The sequence below is a fragment of the Marmota flaviventris genome, chromosome 4 (assembly GCF_047511675.1).
Source record: "Marmota flaviventris isolate mMarFla1 chromosome 4, mMarFla1.hap1, whole genome shotgun sequence".
Lineage (NCBI taxonomy): Eukaryota > Metazoa > Chordata > Mammalia > Rodentia > Sciuridae > Marmota > Marmota flaviventris.
Window position 1 is genome coordinate 4,594,707 of NC_092501.1, and position 27,107 is coordinate 4,621,813.

At 48.4% G+C, this 27,107-nt stretch overlaps 1 protein-coding gene across 2 annotated transcripts; it reads left to right on the plus strand.

Annotated features, from left to right (window-relative positions):
- Positions 1 to 1,559: 1,559 nt before the first annotated feature.
- On the plus strand, positions 1,560 to 25,902 carry Mki67 (marker of proliferation Ki-67). 2 transcript variants are annotated; one of them, XM_071610821.1, is made up of 16 exons: positions 1,560 to 1,656; positions 1,807 to 1,968; positions 4,476 to 4,554; positions 4,657 to 4,772; positions 5,881 to 5,947; positions 7,754 to 7,799; positions 8,273 to 9,289; positions 10,463 to 10,638; positions 11,563 to 11,875; positions 11,970 to 12,088; positions 12,192 to 12,363; positions 14,432 to 14,587; positions 15,511 to 20,232; positions 20,452 to 21,560; positions 22,481 to 22,912; positions 25,556 to 25,902. In XM_071610821.1, exons 2-16 carry the CDS (start codon positions 1,877 to 1,879, stop codon positions 25,619 to 25,621), a joined length of 8,682 nt encoding a protein of 2,893 aa, XP_071466922.1. In that variant the 5' UTR covers positions 1,560 to 1,656; positions 1,807 to 1,876; the 3' UTR covers positions 25,622 to 25,902. The 2 variants fall into 2 exon arrangements, with proteins under 2 accessions (XP_071466922.1, XP_071466921.1); XM_071610820.1 differs by having other exon boundaries at positions 15,511 to 21,560.
- Positions 25,903 to 27,107: the final 1,205 nt, after the last annotated feature.

Here is a 27,107-nt window from a genome sequence, read left to right on the forward strand (position 1 = left end):
TCTTGAGACCACAGCTCTGACCATTCCCAGGTCTTTCATTTCCTGCTCTCTGGAAAGTAGCTGGTGTGTACTCTACAACTTTCCAGAGATTAGTGACATTCTACCCTTTCAGCTCTAATTAGGTTGCCTCTGAGGATGGAAGAGCTGAAAGCAATTAGAGAAAAAAGCAGTATTTTAAGTTTGATTGTTGAATGGGGGGGGGGGGAGAGATGAAAACTAATGTTTAATTCAACTGCACCTGTCTGCCCATCTGATATAGATGTGGCTGCATGTGAACCAGGGGGTTGTCAAACCCCACAGGCCAGCTCCCTGGCTGCTGCCTGAACAGAGGGCTCAAACCCTCGGGTTTTGTGCCCCCTTTTCACTCCTAAAATTGGATGTGGGTCGTATCTATCTATAATTACTAGATTTGAAATTAAAACAGGAATTTAAATAATGTTTCATTAATTTATTTTTAAGTAAATGATGAACCCACTTCATGTGAACATGACTTATTTCTATGAAAACAAAAATCTATATTACCCCATTCCAAACAAAACCCCAAACAAACCAAAAACAACCCTAGTAAAAAGAGCAGCATCTTTTCATATTTTCACAAATCTCTGTACTGCCATGCCTGATGGAAGACAGGCCTTTGATTCTCCAAGGGCTTAAGCATTCTGCAGACTCCACCCACTCCTTAGAGGAAGGTGGTGGAAAGGGGGAACAACAGGGAGGGCCTCTGGGCTCCGGGTTTGATTCCATACGCCCCTGAATGGTCCCACGGGTGTGCGCACTGGGCCCCGGATCCCGGAAGCCAGGGTCAGGGCAGCGCGTGGCCATACCTGGACGAATCACCAAAGACAGGTTCGTGCGCGTGGTCGTGCACAAGGTATCTTAATTGAACTTTTTCTAACAGCCAAGCACTCTAACCCTAAATGTGTGGAGATAGAAATGATTAAAATAAATCTTGGGTTCTTGAAACTGAATAGTCAGTCGCCACCGAACAGAAGATAAACAGGGAAGATATTGTGCAAATAGAAGTATCCTCTGCACTTAGCAGAGAACCCGCACCATGGAACGCTGTGCATCACGTTGCTCCCGCGTTTTTAAAAGACAGTGAAACGCGTACAACTGGAAAAGACACAGGAAACTCCTCAAGATGACTGATTGTGTTTGGTGAGATGGAGAAACCGGGGAGACAGGTTTTTAATTTTTAAAAAAATTTAAGTCTTCCAGCAATGAGTGACACATGGCGACGCTTGTGTTTGGCCCTTAAATTAAAAGAAGACAGGAGGGGGTTCTCTCGGTGACGGGGTCACGTCCCATTTCCGCACCTGAGGTGCAGGGTGCTGCCGGGCTGAGCCATTTTACCTGCCCTGCCAGCGTCCGGGAGAGGAGCCCGGCTTTTCCGCCCTCGGCCCCGCCCACGCTGCCCTCGCCCTTCCCATTGGCTCCGCGCCGCGCCTCCTCGCCCAATCGTGGCCTTTAGCGCCACAATTTGAACCGCCGTTTTGGTTTGAATTGGCGGCGCGGCGGGCCCTGGCGCGGAGTAGCCAGGACACCGGGCGCGACGGGCGGCGGCGGCGGGCGGCAGTGGGGCGGCGCGGGGGCGCGTGGACACCGCTCGCGTCCCGCTCCCCTGCCGCGCACTGCGGGCGGCGCAGACGGCGCTAGGTGAGCAGGCCGGACTCGGGTGGCTGGGGCCGGAGCCGCGGCGGCCGGCGCAGACGTCTTGGCCGCGGACCTCGGGGTTGGGCCCTGGGTGTCGCCGCCACGCTGTAGGCCACTCTGAGCCGCGACCGGTAGCACCCACCTTTTCTGCAGGGAACTCGGCGAGCTTCGCAGGTGCAGTCGGAATCCTGGGTCCTGCGACCCGGCGCACAGATAAGGTAGAATGCGGCCCGCGGGGCGCCTGGTGACCATCAAGAGGAGCGGGGCGGACGGAGCCCACTTCCCGCTGAGCCTCAGTAGCTGCTTGTTCGGAAGGTGAGCGCGCCGGCCTGGGCGGGTGGAGGGCTAGCGGCTCCCGCGCGCAGAGTCGCTGCGCTTCCCGGACGTGGCAGCTGCTCGACCGTGCTGATCTGCTAGGGAAAGGCTGACTATATCCTTGGTACATGTGCTGTGTGATTGACATGCGTTATGTGCATTTTTGATCAAACAGATTTTGCAGTTGGTTTGATAAATATTTTGCAGTGCAGAGAGGTGTAGATGATTCTTAAACCCGACTGTCTTTAAAAGACACTGTCCCTTCCCAGTAGACACGACCTGGCTGCTCTGGACCTCAGCATTCACTGGGCTGCTGCTCTGTTTTGAAAAATAAAAGCCGTAAGGAAAGCCTCCCCCACACCTGCTGCTGTGCTCTGAAACTCCTCAGCGGTTGGCTCTCTCTTTGGGTGCAGTAATATCCCTGGTCCCGGAACGATGCACACAGTTACTAATGGCACCCCCTCACCCTCTAAGGTGTCCTCTAGGTGTGTGATAGGATCACCTCCCACTGTCTGGTCCCTGTCCTGCACTCTGGCATCACCCCATCCTCTGGATTCCTTCATCTCTCATCATCTTCCTGAGGCATTCCAACCTCTTACTTGTGTTGGTATTTTTAAAAGTTTGAACTTGATGGCTGCATTATTCCCCCTACTCTTGTGCTTGAGTGATTCCTTTCTGTCTTTCAAGAATCTGTTTAAATTGTTTGGAAGCCAGCCTTTAATGAACACATGTTTTTCCTAGCATTATCACATCGGTGATTAGTGTTTTTGGTTTCTTTCTCCTGGAAGTCTGGGCTCCAAGGGCAAGGGCTGTCTTCTTATTAGTTATGCACCTAGGACAAGGCACATGAGAGGTGATCAATCTATATCATGAGTACATGTCTAGTAGAAAGATACGCTGGAGATTTGGATTTAAAATCAGTGAATAATAGTGGTTCTTGAGAAACAACACCATTTTACCTTTCAGGGGCCATTGGGCAAGGTCTGGGGACATTTTTCCATGTCACTTCTGGAGAGATATGTGGCAGAGGGCAGGGTTACTAGGAAACACTCAGCAATGCACAAGACAGCCCAACCTTGAAGGCTTCTCTGGCCCAAAATGTCAACAGCAGTGTTGACATTAAGAAACACTAGGGTTGGGGCTGGGGCTCAGTGGTAGAGGGCTTGCCTAGCATGTGTAAGGCACTGGAATCGATTCTCAGCACAGCATATAAATAAATGAATAAAATAAAGGTCCATCAACAGCTAAAAAAAAAGAAGCACTAATGGGTTCTGCCAACAAAATCCAGTTCTAATGAAAAAGTTCTTCTTTGCTGCAATGTTCTGGTACCTAAAATTCAAATTCTCTTCTTGATTTTAAAGAAGCTGTCACTTTGCCTAATTTCCTTAATCTCCAAAAGAAAAAAAAAAAAAAGTCCAGTCTTGAATGGCATTCATTTTGGTTATTATAAATAGTATTGCAGCATAGATTTTTCAGGTTTTTATTATTTTAGAGCAGTACATAAGTGCTGTGATAGATGCAGCTGTGCTGAGCCTGGAGGTTCATGTGGAGCCCCTACAGGAAATAAAAGTCTGTCCACTCCTAAAACCCCAGAGGGAGTGCAGTACCAGAGGCTCCCCAGCACTGGGCATTTAGGGTTTCCTTCTGTGCTTTGCCACCATGTCAGCTTTCTGTGCACAGACAGTTGATTCTAGATATTGTTTTTTGTTGCTGGCCTATCAGGATTTTTGATGTTAGGAGACTTTTGAATCTATCTGTTAGTAAGGTGTAGTTTTAAAACAACAGTGAAGAGCTCACACTTGACATGACTATGTGCCAGGCACAGGGTGACACGTGCATTGTTTGAACAACACTGACCTGGACACTAAAGTAACCTTTCTTTATATGAAGAAGCTGAAGCACAGGCGGTTGCTAGCAGGAAATACTGTACTTTGAGGTTGGTTAAATCTTTAATCATACATAAACTACTTAAAAACACAAAGCAATAAAGTCTTATAAGCATAGCTATTTTTGTAAAGGGTAATTAAATTTGTATTGTAGTATTTTTCAGTTCTAATTAAATACTCTATTGGGCTTGGTGGCACATGCCTCTAATCCCAGTGGCTTGGAAGGCTGAGGCAGGAGGATGGTGAGTTCAAAGCCAGCCTCAGCAAAAGCGAGGCACTAAGCAACTCTGTGAGACCCTGTCTCTAAATAAAATACAAAATAGGGCTGGAGATGTGGCTTAGTGGTGAAGTTCCCCTGGTACCCCCCCACCAAAAAAATTAAGTACTCTAAGTTTTAAAGATTTCAGATAGCTTTTTATGCAACATTTGTAAAAACTTTTTGCAAAATATGAAGACCATTTGCACTGCATTGTTTTATTTTATTTTATTTTTTTGTTATTCCTGGTCATTACATTTATAGATCAAGCACATTAGTCCAATTCTGTTTTGTTTTGACAATTTGGGATGATTTTTTAAGGAGTTACAACAACCAAAAAAAAATCTTAACTCTTTTATATTAAGGGGTACCGAATGTGACATTCGTATCCAGCTTCCTGTAGTGTCAAAACAACACTGCAAAATTGAAATCAAGGAACAGAAGGTAAGTGAGTGGGTTTTTGGAAGTTGATTTTTGAAACTTTAATTTGCTTTTTTTTCTTGTCATTAGTTATGTATTTTCCCCCTTTTTTTTTTACACTTGTAGGCAATATTGTGTAACTTCAGTTCCACTAATCCAGCACAAGTAAATGGGTCTGCTATTCAAGAACCTGTACCCCTAAAGCATGGAGATATAATAACTATTATTGACCGTTCTTTCAGGTAGGTAGAAATTAGTTCAGCTAACAACAAAAGGCCTGCTCTGATTAACTGTGGACAGTGCTGCTATTCGGCTGTGATTCCTCCTGATGGTGGTGATGTGGAAGGGCTTCAGGCTTCACTTGCAGACTTGATAATCTAGAAGCATAGGTCTCTGGGAGTGACACTGGACACAGATGAGATGGAATTCCAGCATTCGAGAGCACACAATTAGGTGGAAGATAGGTAAACTCATCTTAAAGGAGGCTGTTATTTTCTTGTGAATGTTGTGAAACTGTGCTTTTTTAGTTGCTTTTCATTTTAAGCAGAATGCATTCATAGATAGCTATAGAACCCTTGGTCTTGGCCTTCCAGCCTCCATGGCTGAGAGCGGCAAAGTTCTGTTGAAGACACCCTTATGGTGACTCATGGCAGTCCTAGGGAAACAGGCCGTAGGGAAAAGGATTTGATTCAGCCCTCTGATACCATGAGAAACCATTCCAGATACCTAAAGACTTTTAATCCGGGTAGGATCAAAATTCAAATCAGGCTCTTTCACAAATCCTGAAGTTTTTATCATGTAGAATAATGGATTGCTTCCATGGATTTGATCTCAGATCAGTCACAACAATTATGGAGTCCCACTAAGATCCTAGGCACAGAGTAAGTGGGAGCAGATGATCATGGTGTTCTGAAACAGCCCTGCAGTTCCCTGAAGTGAAGTCACAGCTTTATGTTCACCTGAAGTGTGTCACTCCATGAAGAGCGAGTTACCTCCGGGTTGCTGGAGGTGTGCTTCATGCTGTTCACTGGCTTCCAGGAGTGTGGGGGAGAGGAAGCCGGTTCTGCTCCTATTCAGTGGGCATTCATTCACACAGAGGTGCTCAGAGAGATTGTCTAGTAGGAGTTAATCTGGGTTCCCACCTCTGACAACAGTGTTCCAAAAGAAACCTGAGAAAATTGATTAAAGTTTCTAGTGGAAAACCCTTTTCCAGCTCTAAGTTCATTTCAATGTATAAGGTAATGTTCCGAACAGAGCCTGAAGTTTTTTCTTGCACATGACCCAATATGGAGGCTTCAGCTAGAGAGTGTGAATCCCAGACTAACTCTGCCATCCTTCCCTGTGCTGTAGGTATGAAGATGAAAGTCGACAGAATGGCAGCAAGTCAACTGAAAGTCCTGGGAGGACTCGTGAACAGGTGATGGGAAGGACCATTTGGATTTGGGCTCTGATTCTTCTTTGATGATAGGAAATCATTTATAGGCATTTTGACAAATGATTTTTTTACTTTAAATCAGCGAGGATGGCTTTCTGGCTATAGCAGAAAAATAAGATACGAAAACAAGTTGAACTTAGACACAGTGAAATAATCTAAAACTGTTTCTTTGTGATTCAGAATGAGGGTACTGCATTGTCTTATGCTTTTGGCCAGAACGTCTCCTCTAGTATGCCGTGCTCTTCCTGGAAGCCTGTGGTGGAGTAGCCCTGACACAGGGACATAAACCTTGGGATCTGCACTGCCTCATAGTAGCTTTTGTCTTCCTCTCATTATTCTCATCCATCTGCGTGTCTAAAGTAATCATGTAAAAATCGTGAGAACCAAGATGCTTCCTGTTGTGTGATGTGAAGCCAGTCCCAGGGAGAGGCCATGTGAGAAGCCCTGGCTATCTGAGACTGTCAGTGCACGATGGGTACACCAGGGGCACAGCTTATTAAGCAGGATTCTGGTCACATGCTTGGAGACTTAATGCTTGGAGACTTTGTGGGGCGCAGCAGCTCTAGGATGTGTCCTGAGAATTTGTCTTTTCTGCTCTTTGGGAAGCTGCTCAAGAGCAGCTTTATGTGGGGCCAGGTGGGAGTTGTTGGTTTGGAAACTTTTTTAAGTGCCTCTGCAGTTAGCCATAGGCACTTAAGCTCAAGACCTCTGCCACGGCCTGGTAATGGGGATTGCTCATTGAGTCGGGAGCTCATCCACTCCTGTGCTGCAAACTATTTTGGGGGGTTATCCCACACACCAGCCATTATCCAACTTGTTATTAGGTGTAAAGAAGTAAGCCAAGTAGTTATGGAACTATGGACTGGACTCCTTGGCAGTCTGTATCACTTGTCACCTGTGATTAAAATAAATAAGCATTAAAGTTGCATATGTTGAGAAAATTATAGTAATTTGACAGGGATTTTATGGCTATCAATAAAATTGCACAAAAATTGGATTATATATATCATACATATTTTAAATTTTATTAGTAGTTCATTTTTGTTGTTTAGTCATAAGATTCTGGTCCATTTTGGATTGGAAATAAAATAAAACTCATCTTTCATAGATAGTTTTAGAAGGTGTTAAATATCAAACTTGGAGGGACTCAGTGAAGCGGTTAGACTCTTTGCCTTTGGTAATAGCATTTGGGAATTTTCTTAGTATTCCAGGTGATACACTTTTCCTCTGGAGTATCAGGCTTCTGTGGCTTGTATACATGTCATGGTTATTTCTTTCCTGTTGGGCTGCCAGGGTGTGTGGGAGTCTAATACAGGCTGCGGCTGCAGTGCCCCTGGCTGAGCTGCTTCCACTGTGCCTTCACCTGGGCTCCCAGGTGACAGCACTGAACATGCTTGTGGCCATGGCTCACCCACAGGTCCTGGACCCATTTCTGCTGAAGCTTGTGGTCAATAGTTCTGCTTGGGGTGGGTGAATAGGTGTAGACGATGCTCGATTTTAGCTTGATTCCTCTCTCATATGATACTGGGCCATCACTTGAAGTTTTAGAATCTTTCTGAGGTTTAAGTTAAGTCATTTTATGCCTGGGGTTTGTTTTTTTAATTCTATCACTTGCTCTTATTTAAAAGCCAGCTAAGATGTGTCTTGACCACTAGCTTCTCAAAGTCTCAAATGTCAAAGGAGCAGCTTTGCAAAGAAGATAATTAGTAAAAAAGAGTATTTTCATTGTGATGACCACCAACATTTAGGAAGGACTGAAATCATTGTTCTTGCTTTCCCAATGCACAGGGACCAACGTGGCGTGCCTCGAGAGCTGGCTCTTCAGCTGACCCTGGTTTGTACTTGGTTGGGTTCACTTCTGGGATCCTCAGGGCCAGACCACTGCACAGTGGCAAGGGGAGGGCTAATGGGGGCACAAGTGTGAGACTCTAGGAGGTGTGCTATGTGACCCATCAAGCCTGGGCAGAGCTGTCACTGTTTTCCTAGTAATTGATGGGTTACTGAGTTTAGGGTAGAGTCCAAGTTCACATAAATTGAATTTTCAGTTGTCAGTTTAATTCTGAGTCATTCAATAGATTATTGTCACTTCATCCTGATTGGAGGCTAATGTGATTTTTTATTTATTTGAATCAAAATATTAATATCTTAAGACTTACAGAGTTTAGGCAGTAAATAATTTGTAGACTAAGGGAAAAGCAAGGTTATAAGGCAATTTGAAACAATTATGATACTAAATCATAATCTACAAGTTTTAATCATTGAGAAAATCTTGAATTTCTGTTTCTTATTTCAAAATTTATTGTCAAGATGGGAAAGAGCAAGATTCCAAAGCCCATTCAAAGATCATGGAAAGAAATGCTTGGGGAAAGCCTGTGGAGTATGCCAAGGAGATCACAGGAGACAGTTCTGCCTTGGATGGTGCTGACCCAGAACCACCTAGCGCTCGGTCCTCAGAACATCAGGGGCAGGATACCTCTTCTGGGGACTTTAAGGCAAAGCCCAGAGTAACGTTAGTGAGCGGTCATGGAACACCAAGGTCTGTTGCCTCTGCGCAGTGCTTTGACAACAGCAAGAGAAGTGAATCCCCCTTTAAGAAGCTTTATCAGTCGATGAAGGAGGAGTTGGATGCAAACGCACCAGGACAAAATGTACAATGCCACAGAAAATCAGGAGCACACAGTGGTGGCACAGCAGAGAGAGAAAGCACTGGTGGTTTGCAGAGGGAGCCCCAGCTGGTGCTGTCAAGTCAACCAAGACGGAAATCTGGGAGAAGCACCCCCATGAAGGAAGACCCTTTCCCAGAACCAGAGACCAGCCAGACTGAGAAGGGAAGTGACTTGGAGCCTGTGGAGGCCTCCAAGAGGCTTGTGGGTACCAGCACTCCTTTCTCTAAGATGACCAGAGGGAAGGCCCCTGTGCCGTGTCCACAGCTACCAAGTTTTGCTCAGGAACATAAGAATGAAGACCTGCGTGTGACTCTCAGTGAAAGTGCCCGTGTCAAGGCAGTTGGTGTGACAGGTACTCCTGGGAAGCTTTTAATTAGAAATCAAGCACCAATCAAAGCTGAAGGCACTGCCAACCTCAACAAAAAGCCGGAAAATCTTTCTTCTAGAGGCAGGAGGAGTGTTCCTACAAATATGGAAGTGCTGCCCGCAGAAATCCAGAGCCAGCCTTTTTTAACTCAGTATCTCACTCAAGTTGAAAAGAAGATTCAAAAGGAGTCCTTCAATAAGCCTGAGAAATTGGGCACAGCAGCTGGACAGATTTGTTCTGGGTTACCTGGTCTTAGTTCAGTTGATATCAGCAACTTTGGTGATTCCATTAGTAAGTTTGTTTAATGATAAATCTACTTTCCCCCAAAGTTTAATATCTACCGTATATAGAGATACTAATGAGACTGTCAATAAATATGAGCTTTGTGGTGAGGAACCTACTTAAGCCCGAGGGTGCAATGACGAGGCATGTTTCCATTTCAGGTACAGATGAGTCTAAAGACCTGGATTATTGTAGCAAGCAACAATGGGAAGGTGCACTAGTTAGGGAAGTATGCACAGGCTACCTGAGATAGGTAACCCAAAAGCATGTGGTTCTCTTTCCTTCTATCACAAAATAGGAAGGGGAATATTTATAATTGCTTTTGATCTAGGGTTCAGTTCTGAACTACAACTTACTGAATCCTATGCATTAGGTTGGAATAAACCCCTGGAAACCCTGTGAGAATCACTGAACATAGTGGTAGCTCTCAGGGATTAATGCTTTGTTCTCAGAGTCTCTTCCAAGAACTGTGTTATAAACACTGGACTAGGTGTTGGGCTTTGTAGCCATTGACACAGGGAGGAACGCCCATGAAGTGTTCTTATATTCCTATTGCAAGTGGGGCAACTAACAACCCAAAGTCCCAGAATGAGTGTCTTTAATACCAGGAGTGGAGGTCTGGCATCTTCCTACACGCTGTAGGGTCCCACTTCTGCAGCTGGACCACTGTGGGTGGGGAGTGTCTAAAATATACTGTGTCTGTCCACTAAGCCTCCTACAGGGGCTCCTCACTTGGTCAGAGATTTGTGCTGATGGATGGTTCAGGAGGTTGGGCCGGGGGGCTGGGTCACATGAACCTCCCGGATAAGTTTTTATGGCTCACATTCTGCTCACTATTTGTAGGTGTGGGTCAGGCCCAAGCATGTGTGTCTTAGAAAGTTCTCTCTGGCCACTGTTAGTGTTTGTCCATCGTCCCTCTGCCCCAGTGCCAGCTACTGCTACAGACTGGTCACTATCTTCAGTGTTAGAGAAAAGCTCTGTACTGTGCAGTAGCCACTTGCTGTCTCAGTTGCTCCTCCCGAGGTATTTTAGGGAGTCTCAGGGTAGCTTTGGCTTCAATAAGGTTACAGAAGAACCCAGGTGTCAGGTTCCAATTGGTTAGATTTTAATAGTAGTTTGAAATAATCATGCATCCTGTGAGGTTTATTCATTGCCCCTTTCACATCTGCTGTCCTTCCTTAGACAAGAGTGAGGACTTGTCCTTGAAGAGAAGGCGCGTGTCCTTTGGTGGTCGTCTAAGACCTGAATTATTTGATGAAAACTTACCTCCTAATACCCCTCTCAAGAAAGGGGAGACACCAGCCAAGAGGAAGTCTCTTGCAGCTCACAGTCCAGCTGTCCTGAAGAAGATCATCAAGGTAAGCTGGACAGTCGGTGGCGTTCTCTGCAGTGCTCACAGGGACACACCTCCTGCCCAGATGCTGCTCTAAGCAGAGTGACCAGTCAGATCTGCAGTCTTCTAATCAATAAGCTTTTACGGCACTCAGTCACTTATCTTATTTGGTCTGGGAAGGTAGACATCGGCTCCCAGTTGGCTGTAAGGTGGCTCAGTGGGTTAGGTGTGTGTGACACTTTTACTTTTGGAGCTCAAGACCCCTGACACCTGTGCCTATATACACCTGTGCCACAGACCCACCTGGGTCACACTACAGATGTCCAGTTAAAAAGATTCTGGATTCATTGACTCATAGCCACAGGATCATTTCATTTTCTTCAGGGTTGAAGGTAAAGTCAGGGCATTTGACTGGGAAGGAGGAAAATCTTTGGTAAATCTGTCTCTTTTGCACAGTCAGCTTTGTAGGCATTTTTGTCACTGGTGCTCTGCTTCCCTCCCTGTCTTCAGCCCCTGGGGAGAGGGACTGCGTGGCTCACTGTAGCCAGGGCTGTCCGGCTTTACTTTCTCTTAGTAACAAGAAGTGTGAAGGCCCACCTTTCTCCTTCCTGTTTTACCCTGGCTCGCAGTGGGCAGTCTCATGACCAGACACCTGCAGCGGCTGGGCCAGGACAGAGCTCGGAGCTGGGTCATCTCACTCAGCAGGCTGTCCCTCCATCTTTCCTCTGGGAATGCCTCAAGTCCGACTGGATTTCTGCTTTGTCTCCATTTTCTTTCCCTCAGTGAATGGGACAAACTCAGCTCTGCCTTAACCTTGTAAGACAATGCTTTAAACATCGGGTGCTTTGAGATTTTAACAGCTTAAATTCTTCATTGAAAACATTTTGGCAGGCCTTACAGAGATGTTATGTTTGGGGGAAAGTTTCTCATGACCATTTCTTCCCATCAGGAACAGCCTGCGTCACCAGGAACAGAGTCTTCAGGAGTCTGCTGGGAAGTGAAAGCACAGAGTGTGTCTACAGGGTCCCCAGCTGCTAGTCCCAGAATAACTGCAGCAGGGCCAGGTGATCAGAGATGCCGATCAGGCAAGGCCTCGGCTGCCTCTGGTGGCAACAAGTCCCCTCAAGACACTCCCAAGAAAGCGGGGAGGAAGAGTGGCCAACTGTCTTCAAAGAGGACTTCTATTAGCCGAAGCCAACACGGCATTTTGCAGATGATTTGTTCCAAAAGGAGAAGCGGTGCTTCTGAGGCCAACCTCATTGGTTAGTGTTGGGTTGGAGAATGTGTTTTAAGGTCATTTTTCCTCATTAATTAGTCCCAGTTTTTGTTTAAGTTTCACCATCTTTTTTCTGACAGTTGCAAAATCATGGGCAGATGTAGTTAAACTCGGTGCAAAGCAAACACAAACAAAAGTTGTGAAGCATGGCCCCCAGAGGCAGGTGCACAGAAGACAGAGAAGACCCAACACTCCCAAGGTAGGAGATTCCTGTGGGTGGCCTATGCACACCTGCTGCTGCTCAGGGCGCCTGAAGTGTTGCTCATGCTCTGCTGTTTTGTGCCTCTCACCTCTTTCCACAGAAGCCCACAGGCCCCGTTCACCATCAGTTTAGCACGGGCCATGCAAACTCTCCTTGTACCATAATAATAGGGAAGGCTCAGATTGAAAAAGTGACCGCACCTGCTCGGCCCTACAGGATGCTGAACAACTTGGTCTTCAGTCAGAAAATGGACTATAATGAAGACCTTTCAGGTAAAGTAGCCAGAGTTCCTGTGATCGTAACTCTTGGTGTCCTGACTGTGACTCTGATGCTGTTTGCCACCTTTGCTCATCTGCTGTGCGTGCCATCATAGAGCAACAACTGAGGCAGCTGGCCAGGGTCAGAGACTTCAATGACGGGAAGCTGGTGGGGAGTACAAGGCCATGTCTGCACATTGGGATCCTGTGTCCTCCAGAAAGCACCTCTGAACATGGCAGGTGCTTTGCATGCCTTTTCCCAGACAGCAGCATTGGAGCAGGGAACTGAAAGTGCTTTGGGGGGAGAAGGCCACCTTTTCTTAGTTCCCTTTGCTGTGCAGTTGTTGTGGCTGCTCCAGTCGGAGCTGGAACAGGTGTTTTTGAGCAGTGCTTTGCTTCTTCAAGCAAAGCTTTCTTTCTTTGAAACTTAACTGTATCTTGAAAGAAAGGCTCTAGGAGAACCTACAAGGAGGGTCTTTAGACCATTAATTGAGCAGATGCTTCCACACTGTTCACATTCTTAGTGAAGGTGTGAGCTGACTTGCTTAGAGATCACAGCTATGGCGAGGAAGCAGATTTTAGGTTCCGTATTACATGGTATATGAGTGGTTTCCACTGTGCAGCTCAGGAGGGAGTTGAGTTTTGAATTGACTGGGTACAACCTTATTTTGGGAATTGAAAGTCATTGTACTGCTCAGTATGCAAAGTACATTAATAAGAGTAATACTTGGATCAATTCATTTATCTTTAAAAAGAGCAAAACAAAAACAGTAGGTGAATGTATATATGTATACTTGTAAATTGTGAATATGTATAGGATACTGATGTACGTTTTACAAAATGTTAAAAACAGCTCAAAAGTACTTCTTTTTATATATCAACCTATAATTTGAAAATTTTTTGTTTTTTAGTTATGCATAACACTAGGATTTGATTTAGCATAATTATAAAAACATGGAACATAAGTTTGCTCCATTTCAGTCCCCAGTACTTGTCCTTTCCCTCCTATCCTCCCTCTCCTGGTCCCTACCCCCTTCTCTACTGATCTTTATTCACTTTCAGCTGGGTTTTGGTATCTTGCGGGTATTGTTGAAGGTGAGCTGCTCTGTGGAATGCCCATAGACTTGCATAGGAGAGCTGGGTCAGATTTGCCCATTGCCTTTTATTTTAATAGGACCCCCCACCCCCACCCCACGGCCCCTTTTAAGATAAAAATGAGATCTTAAATACTCTGTGCCTAGGACACTGGGTTGTCCCAAGCACTTCTTCCTTCAAGACCCTTCTAGGAGTCCTGCAGTTTCACCCCTGGGTGTTGCTGTCCACTTAGAAACAGTAACTGCTGGACCTAGGCCCTGGGTGCTTTGGGGAAGGCCTGGAGGGCTGAGAGGAAGGAGACCTCTGTGAAGGACTGGGTCAGTTGGGAGCCTCAGCTGGCTTCCCAGACTGTCCTGCAGAGAGCGCTGGCCCAGGAATACGGGTTCTCTCTCCGTGGCTCCAGCCCAGGGAGAAGAGGAGTGCAATCTCACACATGAGATACTGTATACTTTCTTTTTCTGAGATGTCACTACTGCTTTTTTGGTGTTAAAATGGGATGCAATGCTATTTGGATTTTTAAAAATACATACCATGACTTGTCCAAACTAAAAATGGGCAGCATCCTGTCACTTTCTAAAAGGTGGGGAGATATTGTTTGTACGCAAAATCTTGGAGGAACCAGAACTTTTGGGGAAGCAGCAGGCCCTTGGGACCTGGATGCCTCGGGGGAGACCCTGAGGGAACATGCCCACCACCAGTTTCTGTCCTGCCGGCACTTTTGTTTGCGGACTAGTTTGGAAGACCATAGAGGACAACTACCTCATTTGATTTCCTTTCCTGTCAGAAAGAGGTAGAGGAGAAGCTGTATCCACCTGTTTTCTCATTGTCTTCTTTTAAAATGAGCACATTATTAATAGCTAATGAGACCCTGAGTCCTAGGAGTCCTGGGACTTAGGAGTTTGCCTCCTATCATTTAGTCTGTTTTGTATGAGAACTGGGGTAGCTAATTGTACATAAGTAATAAGTTTAAAATGTTTTCACTTACCAGGGCTCACTGAAATGTTCAAGACCCCAGTGAAGGAGATGACACAAAGGACAACCACATCTCCCAGCACTCTTTCCAGTTCAGAGAAATTGCTTGGAAAAAAGCCTCAAGTAACTAACTCAGGAGGAAAACCTCTGCCCCTCACTTTGGAGATTTCGGGTTGGTTGGCTTTCCTCCTAGACTGTCATGCATTGGGAACTTACAGATGGCTTCATTTCTAAACTTTCAGACGCTGTAGTGTTACTTCACAGCAGAGGCCCCTGATGAAATACCCTTTCTGCCTTCTCTGCTCTGTTCAAGCAGAGATTCCTGTTGGCTGTGAACTACCACTGCATCCATTTACCACGTAGATAGAAATAGCTAATAAGTTCACACACTTTTAGCTTCTTTATGTATTATAAGAGAATGATAAGGCAGAAAAGTATATTTGCTCTCATACTTATGAATTACTCATATTCAGAATAATTGGGATTATAGAGGAGAAAGATAGTGATTTGTGTACTAATTATCCTTCCTAATTGTGTGGGTGAGAGGAGCCCCAGGAGAATGAGACAGGAGGCATCAGTCTGTCTTCCCCTTTCCTTTGGTGCTAGTCATTGCATCCCTGCTATGGAGGGAGCAGCTTGCTACCCTTCAGAATGTCGCTGGTGTTGAAATGTAGACGTTTCCTGCATAATATGGACCCCAAGCATACAGGGTAGAAGTCTTGTTAATTAACTTCATTAATGGTTTAAGACAAGAAATAGCTGTTTCTGATATCTGAAAAAAATAATTGCCTATATTCAGGTCTGTGGCCCTGGCATGGCAGCCATCAGAAGACCCATCATAAGGCACTTTTCCCCAAGTAATCACTACAAACCCTAACTACCACTTAATGATGGCCCCACTTTATCACCAGTGACATTACACTTAAGGGTACATGGCTCACTGATAAGACAGATTTATGTCCATATTAGCAGCCTCACATTCCTAGAATGTTGAGAGGAAGCTGGATTATTGGCTCAGACACTATATTTCTTGAGAATAAAATACTAAGTTGATTTAAAACACTAAATATAATAGCTAATATACTTTTATTATAGGATCAAATGTGCTCTCCAGTACACAGAAAACAGCAGAAGAACCATCTGAGACGTGTTTTGCAAGCCCATCCTTAAGACGGCAGAGTATTAGAAAAGTTGAAAACACAGAGAAAACTCCCAGGAACATCGGTACAATGACTCATTTTGAGATGAGAACTCCAGAGTTTTCACCAGAGCCTCTGAAGACGGTATCCAGTGCCAACAAGCTCAGAAGATCCTTGGAGCTCAGAAATGCAGAGGTGTCCCGTGTGGAGAGCAAGACCGAAGCAGGAGCAGACGCTGCTGGGGCCCTCCCTGGAAGACGCCTGAGGGAGACGCCCTGGGGAGGACAGGCGGGGAGCCGAGAGGAAAGTGCCCAGTCAGAAGGAAAGGGTGGCAGGGTGACAGATGGAAGGAGATCGAGAACTGGGGGCCTGAAGAGTGAACCCACAGCCAGCCTCACAGACCCGGAGAAGACACTCAACGTAGGACCCTGGGAAGACCCGTCAGGTAGCCAGCGGCTGCCCCGAACACCAGGGTGCACCAAGGAAACAGTGAACGAGGAAAAGGAAGCCACTAAACTGCCCTGTGGAACTCCGCTGCCCAGTCTAGCAACTCCCACCGCAAGTGGGAAGAGACAGCGCAAGAGATCTCTGGGAAAGGTGGATGTGCAGGAGGAGGCCTCTGCACTGAGGAAGCGCGCCCACCTGCCAATGGAAGCGATGCACTCACACGCAGCGCCAGGAGGAGATGAGGAAAGCACTGGGGTGTTGAAGGGAACTCCAGAGCAGAAGAAGGACTCAGTGGTGTATGGAACTGGAATGAAGAGGGGGCCACGAACTCCTAAGAAAAAGACCCAACCCCTAGAAGACCTGGCTGGCTTCAAAGAACTATTCCAAACCCCAAAACACATTGAAGAGTCTATGGCAGTCGATAAAAAAAGATTGCTAGTCAAATTCCCCGAACCAGGACCTGTGGGAACCTCAACCAGCACAAAAACACAAGTCAACACGCTGCAAGGAAGAGTAGATGTGAAACAAGAGTGCCCTGCACCAGAGAGGCTCAGAGACACCCCCAGGGAAGTCAGGCACACAGGCAGAGCGTCAGGAGCGGGTGGCAGTGCAGTCAGAGCTCTGGAGGACTCTGCACAGCAGGCCCTGTGTCCAGTAGCAAACGTTACAGCCAGCAGGCGGCAGCCAGGGACACCCAGGGAAAAGGCCCAGCCCCTGGAGGACCTGGCTGGCTTCCAAGAACTTTTCCAAACACCAGGCCGTGGCAAGGACCTGAAGACTGCTGGAGAAACCACAGATGCACCTTGCAAATCTACAGGACCAGAACCCAGAGGTACTCTAACACCCTCTAAGAGATGGCCAAGGACAAGTCTGCAGAAAGTGGAGAAGGAAGAGCTTTCAGTACTCAGCAAATTGTCACAGTCACCAGGCAGAGCCATGCACACACCCGCGGGACCCGTGCAGGAGGAGAAAGGCGCCAGAGCACTTGGAACTCCAAGGCAGAAACTGGACCTGACTGACAACCTAAGTGGACTGAAAAGACAACGACGCACCCCTAAGGAAAAGGCCCAGCCCCTGGAGGACCTGGCTGGCTTCCAGGAGCTCTTCCAAACACCTGGCCGTGGCAAGGACCCGAAGACTACTGGAGAAACCACAGATGTACCTTGCAAATCTACAGGACCAGAACCCAGGGGTACTCCAACCCCCTCCAAGGGACGGCCAAGGACAAGTCTGCAGAAAGTAGAGGAGAAGGAAGAGCTCTCAGTACTCAGCAAACTGTCACAGTCACCAGGCAGAGCCATGCACACACCCGCGGGACCCGTGCAGGAGGAGAAAGGCGCCAGAGTACTTGGAACTCCAAGGCAGAAACTGGACCTGACTGACAACCTAAGTGGACTGAAAAGACGACACACCCCTAAGGAAAAGGCCCAGCCCTTGGAGGACCTGGCTGGCTTCCAGGAGCTCTTCCAAACACCAGGGTGGGACAAGGACCCAAAGACTCCTGGAGAAAGGACAGATGTCCTTTGCAAATCTACAGGACTGGAACTAGTCAGGGCACCAGCAAGCACAAGAAGACGGTCTAAGACAAGTGTGGGGAAAGTAGAGGTGAAAGAGGAGACCTCTGTGCGGAGGGAACTCACACAAATGTCACAGGAAGCCCCGCACACACCCAGAGGGCCGGAAGGTGATGATAAAGCCATCAGAGCTTTGGAGGAACCTGCACAGCAGGCCCTGCGCCCAGCAGCAAAGGTAACAGGGAGCAGGCGGCAGCCAAGGGCACCCAGGGAAAAGGCCCAGCCCCTGGAGGACCTGGCTGGCTTCCAAGAACTTTTCCAAACACCTGGCCGTGGCAAGGACCCGAAGACTACTGGAGAAACCACAGATGTACCTTGCAAATCTACAGGACCAGAACCCAGGGATACTCCAACCCCCTCCAAGAGACGGCCAAGGACAAGTCTGCAGAAAGTGGAGGAGAAGGAAGCACTCCCAGCACTTAGGAAAGTGTCACAGTCACCAGGCAGAGCCATGCACACACGCACAGGACCAGTACAGGAGGAGAAAGGCGTCAGAGCACTTGGAACTCCAAGGCAGAAACTGGACCTGACTGACAACCTAAGTGGACTGAAAAGACAACGACGCACCCCTAAGGAAAAGGCCCAGCCCCTGGAGGACCTGGCTGGCTTCCAGGAGCTCTTCCAAACACCAGGGTGGGACAAGGACCCAAAGACTCCTGGAGAAAGGACAGATGCACTTTGCAAAACTGCAGGGTCAGAAGGTGTCAGAGCAACAGCAAGCACAAAGAGAAGGTCTAAGGCAGGTGTGGGGAAACTGGAGGAGCAGGAAGAGTTCTTAGCACTCAGCAAACTGTCACAGTCACCAGGCAGAGCCATGCACACACCCACAGGACCCGTGCAGGAGGAGAAAGGTGCCAGAGTACTTGGAACTCCAAGGCAGAAACTGGACCTGACTGACAACCTAAGTGGACTGAAAAGACAACGACGCACCCCTAAGGAAAAGGCCCAGCCCTTGGAGGACCTGGCTGGCTTCCAGGAGCTCTTCCAAACACCAGGGTGGGACAAGGACCCAAAGACTCCTGGAGAAAGGACAGATGTCCTTTGCAAATCTACAGGACTGGAACTAGTCAGGGCGCCAGCAAGCACAAGAAGACGGTCTAAGACAAGTGTGGGGAAAGTGGAGGTGAAAGAGGAGACCTCTGTGTGGAGGGAGCTCACACAAATGTCACAGGAAGCCCCGCACACACCCAGAGGGCCGGAAGGTGATGATAAAGCCATCAGAGCTTTGGAGGAACCTGCACAGCAGGCCCTGCGCCCAGCAGCAAAGGTAACAGGGAGCAGGCGGCAGCCAAGGGCACCCAGGGAAAAGGCCCAGCCCCTGGAGGATCTGGCTGGCTTCCAAGAACTTTTCCAAACACCTGGCAAGGACCCGAAGACTACTGGAGAAACCACAGATGCACCTTGCAAATCTACAGGACCAGAACCCAGGGGTACTCCAACCCCCTCCAAGGGACGGCCAAGGACAAGTCTGCAGAAAGTAGAGGAGAAGGAAGAGCTCTCAGTACTCAGCAAACTGTCACAGTCACCAGGCAGAGCCATGCACACACCCGCGGGACCTGTGCAGGAGGAGAAAGGCGTCAGAGCACTTGGAACTCCAAGGCAGAAACTGGACCTGACTGACAACCTAAGTGGACTGAAAAGACAACGACGCACCCCTAAGGAAAAGGCCCAGCCCCTGGAGGACCTGGCTGGCTTCCAGGAGCTCTTCCAAACACCAGGGTGGGACAAGGACCCGAAGACTGCTGGAGAAACCACAGATGCACCTTGCAAATCTGTAGAACTAGAACCCAGGGGTACTCTGACATCCTCAAAGAGACGGCCAAGGACAAGTCTGCAGAAAGTGGAGGAGAAGGAAGAGCTCTCACCAGTGATAAAACCGAAGCAAATCTTAGGGGATGCTGCACACACCGAGGCAGAATCTACAGGTGATGATAAAAGTGTTAAAATGGTCAAGAAACCTGTAAAGCGGAAACTGGACACAATAGAAAAAGTAACTGGCAGCAAGAGGCACCGAGGGGCAGCTGAGGGAGAGGCCCAGCTCCCGGAGGACCTGGCTGGCTCCAAAGAACCGATCCCAGCACCAGGCCCCACCGAGGGATTGGCAGGGGAAGGAAAAACCACGAAAATACCCTGTGAATCCCCAGAAGCAGAGCCAGTGGCAGCCCCAGCACCCCCAAAGAGACAGCCCAGGGCAGGGCTCAGGAAAGCACCTGTGACAGAGGAGATCTCAGTGCAGGGAGAGGTAGCAGGGACCTCAGGGGGACCCGTACACACACACCCAGAACCCAAAGGTGATAGTAAAAATATCAAAGTGCTCAAAGAACCTGTAAAGAGGAAACTGGATCCTGCTGCAGGTACGAGTTGCAGGAAGAGGCGCCGAGGGGCAGCTGAGCGACAGGCCCAGCCCCCGGAGGACCTGGCTGGTTCCAAAGATTTGATCCCAGCACCAGGCCCCTCTGAGGAACCCACAAGGGACGAGAAGACCACAGAATCACCCTGCAAATCTCCACAACCAGAACCAGGGCACACGCCAGCAAGCACAAAGGGACTGCCCAGGACACGGCTCCGGACAGCAGAGGTGAAAGAGGAGCCCCCGGCAGTGAGGAAGCCAGCGCGGACATCACGGGCCACCAGGCACAGGTGCACGGCACCAGAAGGTGAGGACCAAGGCAGCAGAGCTTCCGAGGGGTCTGCACAGCAGGCCCGGGCCCCAGCAGCAAGAGCAACTGGCATCAGGCGGCTGCGAGGGGCACCTGAGGCCCAGCCCCCGGAGGACCTGGCTGGTTCCAAAGAACTGATCCAAGCACCAGGCCCCTCTGAGCAACCCACAAGGGACGAAAAGACCACAGAATCACCCTGCAAATCTCCACAACCAGAACCAGGGCACACGCCAGCAAGCACAAAGGGACTGCCCAGGACACGGCTCCGGACAGCAAAGGTGAAAGAGGACCCCCCGGCAGTGAGGAAGCCAGTGCAGACATCACGGGCCACCAGGCACACGCGCACGGCCCCAGGAGGTGAGGACCAAGGCAGCAGAGCTTCTGAGGGGTCTGCACAGCAGGCCCGGGCCCCAGCAGCAAGAGCAACTGGCATCAGGCGGCTGCGAGGGGCACCTGAGGCCCAGCCCCCGGAGGACCTGGCTGGTTCCAAAGATCCGATCCCAGCACCAGGTCCCTCTGAAGGATCCACAAGGGACGAGAAGACCACAGAATCGCCCTGCAGATCTCCACAACCAGAACCAGGGCACACACCAGCAAGCACAAAGGGACTGCCCAGGACACGGCTCCGGACAGCAGAGGTGAAAGAGGAGCCCCCGGCAGTGAGGAAGCCAACGCGGACATCACGGGTCACCAGGCACAGGCGCACGGCACCAGAAGGTGAGGACCAAGGTAGCAGAGCTTCTGAGGGGTCTGCACAGCAGGCCCGGGCCCCAGCAGCAAGAACAACTGGCATCAGGCGGCTGCGAGGGGCACCTCAGGGCCAGCCCCCGGAGGACCTGGCTGGTTCCAAAGATCCCATCCCAGCACCAGGTCCCTCTGAGGGACCGCAACATGATGCTCATAGTCGGAAGAGCACTCCAGAGCAAACAGCTGAAAGAGCCAAGCCTCTGCTGACGAGCTCAAGAGTCCTTAGGGCCCCTAAAGGAAAGCCAGTGGAAGACCAAGAGGGCAAAGGACACCCGGCAGCACTGCAGAGCAGAAGCAACATGTCCCTGCCCACGGGTAAATCTGGAACAGATGGGCTTCTCTCAGGAGTCGGGGTGCGGTGCTCAGAGACTGGGCTGCAGGATACTGTGCAGGCCAAGGCAGTCCACGGGAAAAAGAGGGCCGCTCCCAGGGAGAGAGGCAGATCTCCTGAGCCCTTGATAATCAATAAGGATCTAAAAATTTTAATAAACAGAATTGAACCTGTAGAAGATCACAACTCCAGCAGGGAAGCTGGAAAGAGGAAACTCAAAGTGGAAGACTCGGCGCCTGCGGATAAGGTGATGGCAGTGTTAAGTATTCCCCGGGTCGTCTGGGGCCAGCTCCTTCTTGTGTAGTAGTGGGCAGATATCTCTACCGCAGGGGTGTCTACCAAACACGATTAATAACTATTATAGGGTGAAGACAAGGGTCTTTGGGGGGATACATGGAGGGAACAGGCTAATTCTGAGTTTGAAAAGTACCAATCAAAATGATGACTCAACCTTAGCGGTTTTTCAGGGAGTGCATGACGTATTCATATTCAGTTTGAGAAATTGATGATAAAACAGGTGGATAATTCCGTTCCATGTTTAAAATACCCGCAAGGTCAGGGCAGGGTTCAAGGAGAGTGTGTGACAGTATTTTAACAATGAGGAGAATATTATACTGCATGTGTACCCTTGAGAAGAGGAACTGTAAGATTGCCACGCAGCCATCCCCCAGGAATGCTGAATTGCCCTGTGCTTTAGTGTGACCATTAAGAAATAGCAATTCACTTGCCAACTCTGTGATGTAAGCAGTAGCATTTAAATGTGGCACATTATATTAGGCAATGTGATCGAAGTTTATTCTGAATTTCTAATTTGTAATTTATCAGTAGGGATCATTTCTATAGGAACAAAGTTGCAAAGCATTAGCTTGAATATCCTAGATAACTAGTGTCTTAGAAATTGGGAATTGAGGGGCGGGGGTTGTGGCTCAGCTTACCTAGCATGTGTGAGTCACTGGGTTCGATTTTCAGCCCTGCATATAAATAAATAAAGAATAAATGTCCATTGACAACTAAAAAATATTTTTAAAAAAGAAATTAGAAAATGGAGAAATATGCAAATGATTTATTTTTTATGTCAGTTTCCTTTTGAAAATTTTTCTCTGTTAAATTTTAAGATTTGTTTTACTAAGTTTCAAAATTTTGTTTTACGGTTTTTCATTTCTTTAGGGAATTTTGCTGCGAACCAGACACCAAAATACAACTGAAGGAGAAGAGCCAAGACCAGAGATCACTGTATCAGCAGCAAAGATGAAAATAAAGAGACAGGGGAAGAAGCCCATGGAACTCTCCCAGGAGGTGGGGCTGCAGAGCCCAGGTGATGGAGACGAGAAAGCAGAGTCCAGGGCCAAAGTCAGGGGAAAGAGAGCGTGCTTGAGAGCTGGAATTCGGAATCAAATTTCCCAGCCTCACACAGCAGAGGAGGAAGTGAGGGAGAGAAGCGTGGCAGTCCCCATGAAGAACCAGGAAGAGAAAGGAGCAACTGCAAATTCAGACTTCAGGTGTCTGAGGTCCAGAAAACCAGGCATGCAGCCTAGTCTGGAGAGTGAATCTGAGCAGAGAGTCACTCAAGGTGCCAAGAGATGTGCAGAAAACCTAAAGGTAACTAATTATATACATACACAGAGAATGGGTGTGTTTATGCAGTGTTGCAAAGGCCAAAGAGAAGCATATACATAACATCATGTTATCAGCTGACCATTAAAACTTTAGAAGTACTAATCTAGGTCACACAGTTTGTCCTGAGTTGTATTTTCTTTGGGAATTCCACTTCCAATAGTGAATGCAGGTCATGGAAGGCTTCATTCAGGATGGGCTGGGAATGTACCAGGTCATCCCACTGTGTGACTGCTTGTGACATAGCTCTCACTCAGATGGTAGGGAATGTCTTCAGTCTCTCCTGGGTTCTGCAAAACTTGCTGAGGAAAGCTGGTCCTGTCTGGACCCTTGTTTGGAAACACTGAACAAACAAAGGCTGGGGGGGTCCAGAAGGCAACTAGCACTGTGTTAAGTTCCATGCAGGGGAGTGGGTGTGACATTCCCCTTCCCCAGGAAAAGAAGTCCATAAAACTCTCCCAGGAGGGTTAGGACAGTATCTGTCCTACCTACTGGAGCTACTTCTAATTCGAATAACCCACAGTGCATCATTAAACTCATGAGTGTTCTTCTGGAGAATCCTTGATTGAGCTGGAGGCCTGTGGTCCCAGCTGCTGTGGAGGCTGAGGCAGGAGGATTGAGAGCTCCAGGCCAGGGAGACCTGTCCTCCAACCCTCCGCCCAAAGGTAAAATGAATAGATACGAAAAAGGGCAGGGTGGACAGGAGGAGTGTGTGTGTGTGTGTGTGTGTGTGTGTGTGAGTGGCCTCAGAGTTGCTCTCAGCACACACAATCTGGACCTAACACTGGCCTATCCTGAGATCAGTCAGTGACAGAAGATAGCAGTGGCCACCTTGATATGTCAGGTGCAGGTGTCCGACTGGCACACCCTTGGACAAGCCAGGAAGCTTGAGCTGATACCACCAAGGATGATACAGTCAGACTCCCAGATGCCCCAAGATCATCAGTGAGCTGGGTAGGAAGACTCCTGCCTCTGGTGGTGGCAGGAAGCCCTAGTGGGGGTATTGATAGAAGGTTCCAGAGAGGGAGGAGGAGAGGCTCAGGAGAGAGTGATGTCCAGGAAAAGGTTGTAAGTCAGAAGCTGTGCCAGGGGCTGGCCGGAAGCAGAAGCCACCTGATGGTGGCAAGACATGGTCCTGCAGGCCTCAGTAGCCCCGCGAGCTTAACAGTGGCCCTCGGCGCCAATTTTACCCGAAAGGTCGGGCTGTAAACACGTACACGCTCTAGTGTGGAAGGTTGTGCTTCATCAGAGTGGAGCTGAGGAGTGAAAGCCACCGCCCTTCTCCCTGGGATGATCCTAACCCCACAGCAGCCTGGCCCAAGGGAGAGCCAGGCCTGGCAGTTCTGTCAGGGACACTCTGGCCTCTTCCTTGTGGCCCACCAGCAGCCACGAAGACTCCCAACACACAGTGATGGGCTTCTGCAGGGTTTCTCACCAGCGCCCACCATGGGCTCCAGCTCTGGCTGTCCAGAGGCCCAGACTGCTTCTGTAAGAAGTAGGTTGCTCCAGGTACAAGTTCCCAACTTGGTCACGTTTTCTGTGTTCCTTCCCCCTTAGGGGACGCAGACAGGAACCAAGGGCTGGTGGAAAGTTGACTGGGGGCCGGGGGGCGGGGGGGGGCACGTCCTGGCATTGATGAGAGAAGCAAAGATGGTCTCATGTGGTAAGTGATGTTGAGGCTGAGGAAGGACCACCAGGAGGGGACAGGAGGGGACTCTGGAGACCAGGGCTGTGGCCACAGCTCAGCATGGATGTGTGACTTCACTGGTCTGAGAAAGGTTGTGTGACCTGGAGAGGCAGGAATTTCATTTGTCGTGAGCTGGAGTAGTGGTCAAAACTCTGACCTGCATTCACCTGGGTTCTTGTTTAGTGTCCCTTTCACCCTAGAGTCCTGAAGGAACAGCTGCAAGTGGGTGAGGTGGCCTGTGGACATCTAAGACACGTGATGGGGTCCGTCCCTACCTATTTGCTGGAAAAGCGGGACTCAACCACCATGTACCCACCCTCTGCTATCATGGTGCTGGGCCCTTAGTGCTCCCTGCCTTTTGACTACAGGTTCTAGAACTGGACAAATGAGTACATCTAGATCTTTCACTCACACCAAGCTTTGTGTCTTGAATTCTAGGCTTGTTTCACTACTGTGTGATTTTGTCATAGTGCTGCTTCTCAGGAATGTCTACATCACACTTGCTCTTCCTTGTGGGTTTGGGGAGTGGTCTGTGTTCAGCAGCATGCAGACCCCAGGGCTGAGGTTCTGTCTGAACAGCTGTAGTCATCTTTGTGCCTTTAGAGTTGATCTGCTTAAAAGTGATGCTCCGTCTCCCCGCCCTTCTGGAGGAGACTCACTGCAGGACTGCTCAGGTCACACTCTGTCCCGAGATTGTCCCCTGGGGTGGTGTGCTTTTGGTTTAGGAGATTCGGATTTTTAATCCAGGTTGAATTTATGTTTTCTAAATGATACTTTTAAGGTGATTTATCTGAAAACAAACCTCTAACCTCACAACGAATTTTTTTGAACTAAGGACCTGCACAAATTCTAATAATAATTTGCATATTTTTTAGAGCAGGGTTCATTACAAAAATCATTATTTTAAAGTACTTAAGAACTGTTTTATTTTCTTTACACAGGATAAGAACACAGTGGACACCAAAAAACTAAGGAGCAGAAGTCACCGGCACAGGGAAGATATTTAGCAAGTAAATTTAAGAGGGAAAAAATATAATAAAGTTAGTTTAGTGTTAAATTTTTAGTATAATTTTTTTATACCAGTATGAAAATGAATTGTGTAAATAATAATATGGGTGTGTTTAAGAGAAGAAAGAATTTTCAGGCTCTGGTTTGTCTTTATAACCCTGCAAGGGGTCCACAAGGGGCATTGCCAGCCAGTTCCTGAGCAGTAACGATTCATGTCTGGGGCAGGTGGACAAAGCATGTTTGCTCCATATTGCAGAATAAAGCCCTGATCCTGATGTCAGTTTTGGTTTCTCTGTGGCTTGTGTCATAGTGTATCCTCTTTGGTCATGTGAGAGTCTGTGTCCTGCATATAGTTTGAAAGGTAAGAACTTCTTGGGAACCCAGCACTAAGCAGTCATCAGTTAATCAGCAATGCCTGAGTGATTAGACCAGTGGAATTTACAAGAGTCTACCATAGGGAGCATTCTGGGCCGACATTAATTAGGCTATGGGTCATGTTTGGTGTCCTTGCCCTTTAGGGTAATGGAGCCAATGGGGGGTGGTTGGGGATCCTGTCTTTGGAGTCATGGGGTCACTGTTTAGGGAATGATCAGGGGTTTGCTTTTCCACTGAATCTGAGTCTGCCCAGGGCTGCTCTTGTCTGAGACAGTGTCTGCCACAGCATTTTTGGGGCCATCAGCTTGTGTGCCACTCCTTTCCAAACTACATCCTTCCTGGGTTCTGCTCCCATGTCAGACTTTTTTCCTGAGTGCACCTGCCTGACATCACCTGGCACAAGAGGTAATACAAACTCCCTTAGAGGAGAATCCATCTAGGAGGGAGCATGAAATTCCTTCACACATTATTCCCTATCTCTTTCTTGTGATCACACGTTTCCTGAATCTCGTTTTAAGCCCAGATATCTCAATTTTAGACCTGTAGACAACTTGCATATATCTTCCTATTTCTACCTTATATACTGTTCCCTTTCTGTTTTCTGAATCAGAAAATAGCACACTGTCCCCCAGATAGCTGTCTGCACCCTGTCCAACCACCTACCTGCCCTTGCCAGGTGTGAGGGTGGCAGCAGACTGGATATGGAGCCACATGGTGGGATGTGCCCATGAAGGGTGGTGCCTGTCCCATCACCCTGTGTCTGGTGTGGAGCCAGGTGCACATTCTACAGGTGCTAAATGAAGGCAGGAGCCTGGAGCGGCTGGCTGGACCCCTCATGGTCAATTCTACGTTGGCTGCCAAGAGAAGCTGTGATGGTGACAGGGTATTCTCAAAGGAGGCTGCAGAATGGGGCTGGGAAGGGCGTCTGGAAAGCCCCACAGGGCAGGGGCAGTTGTGCTGCCACAGAGGAGTGGGGCTGTGCCCAGCACAAGATACAAGGCCCTTCAGAGGAGCAGTGCTGGGTGCTGTGTCCTTGGTTGACCTGAGCCTTTAAAGTCCTCGCTATCACACACCGTTGCAGGTAGCTGAGAGCTGGCAGCCTCTGGCCAC